The sequence below is a fragment of the Setaria viridis genome, chromosome 1, assembly GCF_005286985.2.
Source record: "Setaria viridis chromosome 1, Setaria_viridis_v4.0, whole genome shotgun sequence".
Lineage (NCBI taxonomy): Eukaryota > Viridiplantae > Streptophyta > Magnoliopsida > Poales > Poaceae > Setaria > Setaria viridis.
In genome coordinates, this window is record NC_048263.2 from 31,232,935 (window position 1) to 31,242,987 (window position 10,053).

Sequence of the window (10,053 nt, forward strand, 5' to 3'; positions counted from 1 at the left end):
TTTGACCTCCTGGGTGGCGGCACTGCAGCTGGAGCCGGCCGGCGCGCGCGGCGCGGCGTGGCGAGCCCCGCCGGCAGGCCGACCAGTGCCACGCGCGCGCTAGAGAAGAACAACAGTGGCATCCTGTTCAGCCGTCACGCAAGATATTCGCCGAGCCAATGGGACGCCGGCCGGCCGGCCGGGGAGGGGAGAGAGCAGCGGGCTGGCCCGTGTCCTTGCCTCCGTTCCGTGCGTCGGCTACAGTGCGCCGCACCCGTACGAACGACCCAGCTCGTTCGATCGGGGTCCCGGCCATGCCCGGCGCGCACTGCTCGCTGGTGCAGTGCAGCAGTGAGGTGTAGCTGTAGCTGGCGCGGCGGGCCGGCCGGACGGCGGGGATGGAGCGGCGCGGCGCGCGCACCAGAAAAAGGAAGCGGCTCAGGAATCAGAACAAGAAAGAAAGCCCAGGGATGAGAGGTGTCAAGTTCTGTACGTCCTCGATGGGACTTGGCATAATGCTCTCACACACATGGCGTGCCATCGAGATCCTCGATGAACACTGCAGCTAAAAGAGAGAGATGGTCGCCACGCTCTCTCGTCCTCTCTCTGCACTTTTGAATTGAGGGCGAGTACGTGAGTACAATGAATTGGTACACTGAGCAAGTATGCATCAACTCAGTCTCCATCTGCAATGAGCAGTACTGAAAGTAACCCAAGCCAAAGGCATTAATTCATTGATGATCCATTGATTTCCTTCCACCCACAGCAGATTGAACTGCTTGACACGAAAATTAAGCGGTAGCTAGGAATATAATTGAAGCTAGTAGTTGATTGAGGGAGGAGCAGGAGCCAAATAACAATGTAGCGGGGGCGCACGATCGGCGGAGCCTGATCGAGGAAGGCGAATAGCAAGCATCGCGAGCAAAATGCTAGCTAGCTAGTAAACCATGCATGCATGCACAAGCAAATCGATCGAAACCTACATAAAATATGCTCAGTCCGGCATACCAAATGGGCGCGTACGTACGTCGTCGTACTGGAGCCTGGTGGGGGTGTGGTGGTCCTCAGCACGCCGCGCCGGCGGCCGGCGGGGGCGGGGGCGGGGGCGGCGGGTGGCCTCCGCTGCCGCCGGCGTGATCGGCCGGCGGGTGCGGCGGCTTCTTGCGCTTCTTCTTCTCGTAGCTGACGCCGCGCGCGCGGGCCTGGTGCTCGCGGACCTCGCGGAGGTAGAGGCGGACGGCGCGCGCCGCGAAGGGGTTGGACTCGGGCCGGCCGCCGTTCTCCTCGAAGGCGGCGCGGAGGCGGCCCACCAGCGCGTCCAGGCTGCCCCACGCCTGGCGTAGCGGGCAGGGGCACGGCGCCGGCGGGTTCGGGTGCCCGAAGAAGGGGCACGCCGCCGTGTGCACCTTGGTCTTGCCGAACTGGTCCAGGTAGCGCAGGAACTCCAGCACGTGCGCGCCGCTGCACTGCGCCAGGCTCAGCGGCGGCCGGTGGTTCCGCAGGTACTGCCCGAACGTGTTCCAGTCCCGCCGCTTCTGCGCCTCGTACCGGCTCGGCGTCTGCGGCGCGCTGCCGCCCGCCGACGAGGACGCCCCACTGCTCGATCCGCCGGCGCCGCCGCCATCACCGCCGCCCGGGCTCTCGGGGTTCGGGGACAGGTCCATCAATTAATCTGGCACCCAAGAATCAGGTATGAATTAAACACATGAATGAGTGGTGGAGCCGATGATTACATGCACTTTTTTCGGGGATCTATCTGGGGTGCTCTGCTCTCTTCTTTGCTTGTCCATGTGCGTGTGTGAAAGCGATGCATCTTCGATGTATATGCATAAAAGGATAGTTACAAGAAACATTCTTTTTTCAGAAAAAAAGAAATTACACAGGCAGTATTTGCTTATGCGGTCAGTCAAATTACACATGTGGTGAATGGATTCTATTTTCCTGGACAGCCAGCAGTCACCTTTCGTGGCGATGCTTCTTGCGGCGGCGGCGGCGACCGTGGCGGAGGCCGCGTCGGAGCGGTGGGGAAGATTCCAGCAGCAGGATCTTAAGTTGGAGCTGAAGCTGACTCGAGAATCCGCAGAGGATGGTTGAATACAGTGAGAGCAAAGAGAATAGAAGGAAAAAGATTAAAAAAAAGGAACTGGGACTAGCAAGTGACATGTGCTCTTGTTCGCCGCTTACCCTTGCTCAGCTGGAGTGGTAGCAGTGGGGGTTGGTTGCTGACTGCTGCCGTTGCTCGCCGTCTCATAGGCCCATTGATCTGAGGAGCTTCATCGATCAGGAGCGGGAAGAAGAAGGTGCGGGGAATCGCATCTGCATGCCGCCGGCTACTATTTTTAGGAGGGCCGGGGGGCGGTGGTGGATGGATTGTTTGGCCTAAAAAGGGGAGATCTGCGGAGCCACTGGGAGATGGAACAGAGGGAAGGAACAGCAACAGCCGGAGAGAGAAAGTGGCGCGGCAGAGGCGGCACTGTTAGGGCTTTTAGGTGAAAGGGAGGACAGGGACACGGTGAGGCGAGAGGTGACATGACTAAAGGTAAAAATATTTTTTTCTTTTTCTCCGATCTCTCTCTATTCCCCGAGTGGTAGAGGTGGTGGGGGTGGGTGAAAGCGAGCGGCAGCAATGGCGGCAGCTCTCCGGCCTCTCAGGCCCCGCCCGCCCTCGCCTCCGTTTGTGTATAGGCCCAGCGGTGCGGGCCGGTGTCCTTTCCCCCGTGGACGGCCGGCGTCTCGCCGGAGATGTGTCCAAAGGCGGGGACGCGCTCCATGACGCGCGCACAGGACATATCTGAGTCGTCCAGCATCCAATGGAGGAAGCGTAAAGAAGGTGGGGGCCGGTGGTGTCCGTACGAAGGGCGACGGCCCGGGCCCACCCGCGAGGGGCAGGCAGCCCCTCGGATCAGCCCGTAATGAATGCGGCTGCTTACTTGCGCTTAAGAAACGACAAATGGAAAAACTATGCCCGAGAGCGTACCCAGGTGTGAAATACTCCTACTGAAATGTGCTTGGGAATAAAAACCCATGGCCATGGGTGTCTACAGAGGCCATCATTCGGTAAAGGAAAATTTGGAAAAAAATTTCTTGCTCTCTCTTGTGCAGATTCCTCTGGCGTACTTTCTAGTTTTTGGTACTGCCGCACGAGTATACATCAGAGAAACCGCATTAAGTTATTGAGTAATTCTGCAAAAGCATGAATGATTCGAGGCCAAGCAAAGGATCATGATCATGCATGATATGCCTAGTGGTTGTTTTTAACTTAATTTCTCAAGTGCAACTAGGTGAAAATAGCAGCAAAGATTTCACTAAAAGGAAGGGTAAAGCTAAATAGGGAGAATTCAAGTATCATGTTTGACTTGGAATTTGACGCAACTAGATGTATTAATCCGCTGGCTGCACCATTTTAAGTAGCTAGCATAGTAACTGAAATTCCTATATTAATAATAGTTGTATATTGTAATATGCATGAAAAGTATATTTGCCAAGCATAAGTAAACGTAAAGTGTTTATATCATAGTTTTTAGAGCAAAATTTTCACTTTCTAGTCATGCCATTCCTTGTCTATTGACTTCTCAGCAAACATTAAAAGTGTAATCTTACCGCCAGCTTTGTTTGAAAACTATATCTGAATTGTTTAGATAGATTCCTATTATGTAGGAGAGAACTATAAATTAAGAGTGTACCAATAAATCTCATTAGAAGAGGTTCTTCTACTCTTGCCAATCAAATGACAGAAAAGAAAGTAGTATGGTACGTAAAAGGCCCACAATCAATTTGGGGTGGGGTGGCTTTAAAATAAGAAAATGCCAAACTTAGCACCACCTTCATATAAAGGCATTGAAAGTGAGGTGTAGTTATGACCAAACAAATTTCTAGTGCCAATAGCATGGTTTGGAAATTTCTTGCGATAATCAAAATGGTTTTTGTAATATTTTCCCCAAAGAAGTATTCAATAAATCGTCACTTTCGAACTAGACAGATTTTGACTTTTAGGAAGTATCTATATATACAACCACAAAAAGAATATTACTATTTGAACTATTTTATCTGGACTATCTTGTCGAGTTGATTTGACCATTGATCTAAAGACATCTATTCTTAAGGGATCACTGTCGAGTTGATTTGACCATTGATCTAAAGACATCTATTCTCAAGGGACCATGATCATGGCCTACCATGCATCTGTGAAAAAAAAGGGTTTCCTCAATTTTTCCATTCTCGGTACTATGATACGTGGATGCAAATAAACCCTGCCATTGGCTGACACACAGGACGCCTCGTGAGAGTTTAGGGTACAACGATTGGGTGGATCAGTGGATTTAGTTGCTAATTCTTTCCTTTGAGAAGTCGTCCTTTTCCTGCGTTTTGAATTATTTTTTACCTTTTAGTTGCTTTCCGGAGCTATGCGTTTTTCTATCAGCATGTGGGCAAGGGGGCCCCACCCGGGAGTGCTGTCACTGTTATTGCTTGTTGGGAAGTAGCAGCAACCAGTACGAGCTAGCAACGTGCACGCATCTGCTCAATTGCTGATTGCATCTGCGATGCATGATGCTTCAAAAGAATAGGATCCAATGTTTAATACAGGAGTCTCAGTGTGTATTTGGCATTTCATGTCGAAATGGGAGGAAAAAGAGAGAGAAACAATGAAACAAAAGTCTCCAGCACGTACTATCTGTGACCTAAAAGCAGGACCATACACATATAATAGTACAAAACTCGAACTTCTCACTATAAAAGTTTTGTCGTAATTCCATGAACTACCGGGAGTTTTTCAATGGTAAAAAGCTGGTGGCTTGGACAAGTTGCTGGAGGATTTTCATGTCACGGTGCAGATTCCGGTTTTTCAGAGCTGAGAGTTGGGACTCTGCGTCTCTGAGGATGCCGTGGTAAAAAGAGCACCGACCAGCGGGCTCTATCTTGATCAGTCTATGTTCTGTACTTGGTACTGGACTGCGCAATACTGTATCTCTGAAATGTACTGGAAATAACGCCAACCTTATGTTCTGCTCATAAGGTTATGCACCTTGTTTTTTTGTTCTTTTTTAGATCACAAATTTCCCCCCGTGGTTTGATCCTCGTCCTGTTCTATCTTTTCTCACATGCGTTGCAGTGCTGCCATGGGGTGTGCACTCATGTACTCTTCACTGTAAGCACTTGTACCAATAGATTCTACGAAAGATACTTATTAATTGCTTGCTCATTTTTTTTGCTGGACCAGAAGTTTTTTTTTAAGATATGAGGACTCTAATGCATGCATGCAGTCTTCATAAAAAATCAGACTGAAACAGCAATCAATCAGATAGTCTCATTATTGTCTTTTCTTCAGATGCAATTTCAACATCACCGATCATCGTTATTCCTAATTTTCTCTAACCTGGCATGCTCTCCTGTTGTTTTCTTGTTTATTTTTGGCTTAGCATGCATGGGCGGCAGATCCGTACACCATGAACTACGAAGTGATGAAATGCGAAGAAACAGAATACATGGACCACAACATGCTGACCTGTTACTCAGACAATTGTTTCCCTCTTCTCGTATTCATGCATGCACAAGTACAATCTGACAGTGAAATTTCGTTCGTTTGAAGAAGCACGGCTAATCCGAGTAGTGAAATTAGGTTTAAGTGTACGAGACAGGCTTCGGTTGAACCTGTCGTGTCGTAGTGGGGGTCCGTGTCATTAATTGCCTCTGGCATTTCATTTGATCGTCATCTCATCGTGGTTAATGCACTTATGCAGATAGTGTCATCGTGGGAAGTAAGAGAAGCTAGCGGCGGCCGGGCGGCCGGCAGTGAGCCAGTGACTTGATGTGGGCGAGAGCAATCCATTGACAACACATCACAGGGCTCAATTCAAGCTAGCTTATCGGGCCCTACCATTTCCGGTGATACGCGTACGTGTCGATCATCCTTGTGCGTCAGCGGCTCTGCGCTTTCGCGAGAGAGGATGGTGGGGGGCGTGTGGGGAGAAGGCTCACACATGACGTTGCTTTCTCAAGTGGAGACTGTCCAACACTCCAAGGAACCGTACACCAAACACACCCTCTCCATGCTTTGTTAAAAAAAACAACCACCTGCATACGAGAAGCATAGAATTGAAGCTTTCAAAAGTTCTTCTTTGTTACAAGGATGACACACACGAATCTGTCACCAGTTTCTCATTCAGAGGTGGTCCAATAAAGGAAAGTATTTGATTGTCGTGCATACAAGGATGTTGTATGCACGACAATCAACACCTCATTCTGTACGTATCCAATCCGAATTCCAAATAGGTCTAATCAAATAGCTAGAGTTCAAAAAGGAAAATATACAATTGAAATTTGGATATATAATATTCCAAATACACTACAACGTCTAGTTGTAGTAAATACTGATCAATATGACTCGCAAAAAAAATACTGATCAATATGCATCTTAGGATGTGTAGGGGCTTGGAGAAATGACTGAATGCATGTAAGATGGTAATTCTCCAGAAAAGACAGCATGTTCAATAACACAGATTATTGGAACCTTTTAACTTGAACAACTACCAAGATATGTGCTTTCAATGAAGCACACCCAATGTACGCGGTCAGTAGCTGTCTTTTGTGTGACAAATTTCATTTCTAGGCTCTCGAATAATAGCAGAATTGTCTTTTTTTTTCTCAGATTTGTTGGATCGTACACGTATGCACGTATGAATTGTCTTCTTCTATGGCTTGACATGGTGTAAATTTTCTTGTATAGAAGGGTGCCCTCGGCGATTTTCCATAAGGATGAGGTCGCATCTAATGCTGCACTCTGGCCTGTTCGGCTAGACTTATAAGCCGGCTGAAAAGCTGAAATGGACAATTTGTTGTGAGAGAAAAATACTATTTAATAGCTGATAAACCGACTAAGCTGAAGTGAACATAACATTGTTGTTATCCTTTTGTAGCTTGGTCCCTGTTATCGCGACCTTCGTCGTACAACCCCGACACAGTACCACACTGTTGCCTTGTACTGGTCCAGAGCCAAGAATTGGGCGCTCCCTGCGGACCGCAGGGCGCAGGCACACAAACCTTATGATTTTCTCAGGTGCTCGTACCCACGCATACCTCTCTTCTCATTGACTGCAAACAAATTAAATCCATTTATTTCCACATATATCTCCCAAGGAATCCAGGAACAAATGTAGAAATATAGTTTGTATCTCAGTTCACTAGACTTGGCTCTTGATATTATCAATTATCATCATGAAACCTAGATGCTCTGAGCTTGCTACTATTCTGTTCTTTTATAAGGGGGTGTTTGGATATCCCGTGCTAAACTTTAGCACCTGTCATATTGGATGTTCGAAAATATAGTTTAATTACAAAACTAACTGCACAGATGGAGTCTAATTCGTGAGACGAATCTATTAAGGCTAATTAATCCATCATTAGCAAATGGTTACTGTAGCACCATATTGTTAAATCATGAACTAATTAGGTTTAATAGATTGGTCTCGCGAATTAGACTCCATCTGTGCAATTAGTTTTATAATTACACTATGTTTAATACTCCTAATTAGTATCAAACATCCGATGTGACAGGTGCTAAAGTTTAGCACGGGTATCCAACACCCCCTAAGGCATATTCCTTTTGTTAACTTTGTGTCAAAAAAAATTATGTATAAAAGATAGTTGGTCAAAGACTTGTTCCATCATTTGGGAGTTTGCTACTTAAGCAGGCGAGACAAACTTCATTATTGGTTCCGAGAGCAGGGGCACTATTGTTGGGCCACCCCATGTGCCACTCCTGTTCATGACATCACTAATAAAAGATTCTTCACCAAAAGTTGCAGAGAGGACAGAGGACACGACTAATTTGACCATTGATTTAGCTGTGCAAATATTTGTAAAAGGGAAATAGGGCCTGTATGTATGATATATTTGTGTTTTCTTAAAAAGGGAAATGGTAGGGAATATGTATATATCTTGCTATACAACAAAGAGAAACTCAATTCTTCATAAGTTTTGTTTGTAGTGGAAAATTCATGTTTCTTGATTTAAACTCAATTCTTCACTCAGAAAGGTTTGAATTGAAATTGTTACATGTTCAACTTATAGCTTTAATTTTGAGTTTCTGGATGAAAGTTCTTGAATTTGATAGGAAAGGGCCTTGAGCTGATTGGATAGGGTGAGCAAAAGATGGCATGCAAGGAGCCATGATAGGTAGAGAAGAACATTATCTCTGGAAAGGTGGAATGATGATTCATACCGCATCACTGGATAAGATGTTGGTAAAATCGTGTCTTGTGCGTATGATTGAGACATGTCTTATATTATCAGATATAGACGGAGCTGCATCAAAAAATAGCATAATGGTATTCTTGCGTAATACTCCAATTTGGACAGTGAAACACTTATGGAGGTGCCAACGAGGAGAAATTAAATACTGGCAGAAGAAAGACAAACTAATATATGTTATGAATTATCAACATAAAGTTTTGAAAACCGTCTGCAATGACTATATTAACAGATCCATCTCAAACAAGTTTTATATGGAAACCTTCTGTGATGTATAACAAATAGCTTTTTTAAGAAAGCCCCGTGTGTAATATTAGATTACCACTGATGGATTTTTCAGCACGGAGTTTAGTGTTGGCTTTAAAACCATTTGCAATATGTGTATATTCGAGGTGCATTTTGATAACATTTTGTGGTGTCTAATTGGTATTGACCTTTCGTTAAATTTTTTTTGTTATTGACCCTTTTTATGATAGTGGAGTGGACCACGAGGCTACTCCCTCAAAAAAAAAAAGTCATCCCAAAGAATTTTCGGACAAACTAACGAAGAGGTAAAATGACACCTAAGGTGCTACTCCAAGTTCCTACGCAGGGATTACAGAATAACTGCCCCAATGAAGTGATGAGCATGAACCCCTCGGAATGAAGCTCGCAATGCCTGCATTGTTATATGTGAGGCTTGTAAGGAAAATGACCTACGTCATAATAATTTTAGTGATTAATGACAACATAATTATTAGGACTAATGTATGAAGCTCGCAATGCCTGCATTGTTATATGTGAGGCTTGTAAGGAAAATGGCCCTACGTCATAATAATTTTAGTGATTAATGACAACATAATTATTAGGACTAATGTATGACGTAATTTTAGTGATTAATGATAATATAATTATTAGGACTAATGTGTTTGCAAGATGTACCTTTGTAGGTATTTTATAGGTCCTAATGATAAATTACAAAACCATCAAAATGAGAAGAGAAAGAAAGGCTTAGAAGAATTTTATGGGATCCAAATGATAGAAAAAAAATAAAGAGATAGTCTTATTCTAAGGCTTACAGATGATGGTAATGAAGACAGGACAAAGACACGTGAAGATTTGTGCACCGACATATTCCACCGATTCATACTTTGGTAACAGTAACCATCACCGATTCAGTCGGTGACTATAGGCAAGGTCAAGATAGGCTCGTGCACTGTTACCACCGATTCATACTCTGGTAGCAGTAACCGTCACCGATTCAGTCGGTGACCACAGGCAGGGCCGGAGTGTGCATTGTTACCACTGATTCATACTCTGGTAACAGTAACCATCACCGAATCAATCAGTGATCGTTGGCTCGGCTCAGATCGGCTCAAAATCGGCTCCGAAAGTTTTGGAGTATAATTAGGCCTTACCGATTCATACGGTGGCTACAGTGACAAGGGCAGCGAACGAGTCGGTGATACGCAGAAAGTTACAACGGCTATGTAATGGCTAGTTCTTGGAGTTTGGACTATATATACCCCATTGCCTAATTATTTGAAGTGTGTTAGAGCTTGGATAAACTATAGGCTTGGTTCTCACATACACACATATGCTCTATCCACCAAAGTGCTAAAGAGAAGATTAAGGCAATTAGCATAAAGCTTAGGTCTTGGTTAGTGCTAGTTTAGGCCTATTAGCGCATTGCTTTAGGGTTTAGTCTAGAGTTAGGCGAGGTTTGCACACCTTTTTTGTATCGGTGCTTGCACGCACCAAGAGTTGTAAATTCGAGGCTTGTAAGTCTTGCGAGACCCTCCAACTGCGTTTGTGGAGTGGCTGTCGATGCTTGTGAGAGGGAGGAGA

General features: G+C 45.6%; 1 protein-coding gene across 1 annotated transcript; it reads right to left on the reverse strand.

Annotated features, from left to right (window-relative positions):
* Nucleotides 1–681: 681 nt before the first annotated feature.
* Nucleotides 682–2,652, reverse strand: LOC117841636 (protein G1-like4). Its single transcript, XM_034722087.2, has 3 exons — nt 2,164–2,652; nt 1,940–2,043; nt 682–1,651 (listed from the first exon to the last, which is right to left on the reverse strand). Exon 3 carries the CDS (start codon nt 1,641–1,643, stop codon nt 1,044–1,046), a length of 600 nt encoding a protein of 199 aa, XP_034577978.1. The 5' UTR covers nt 1,644–1,651; nt 1,940–2,043; nt 2,164–2,652; the 3' UTR covers nt 682–1,043.
* Between the last annotated feature and the right edge of the window lie 7,401 nt (nt 2,653–10,053).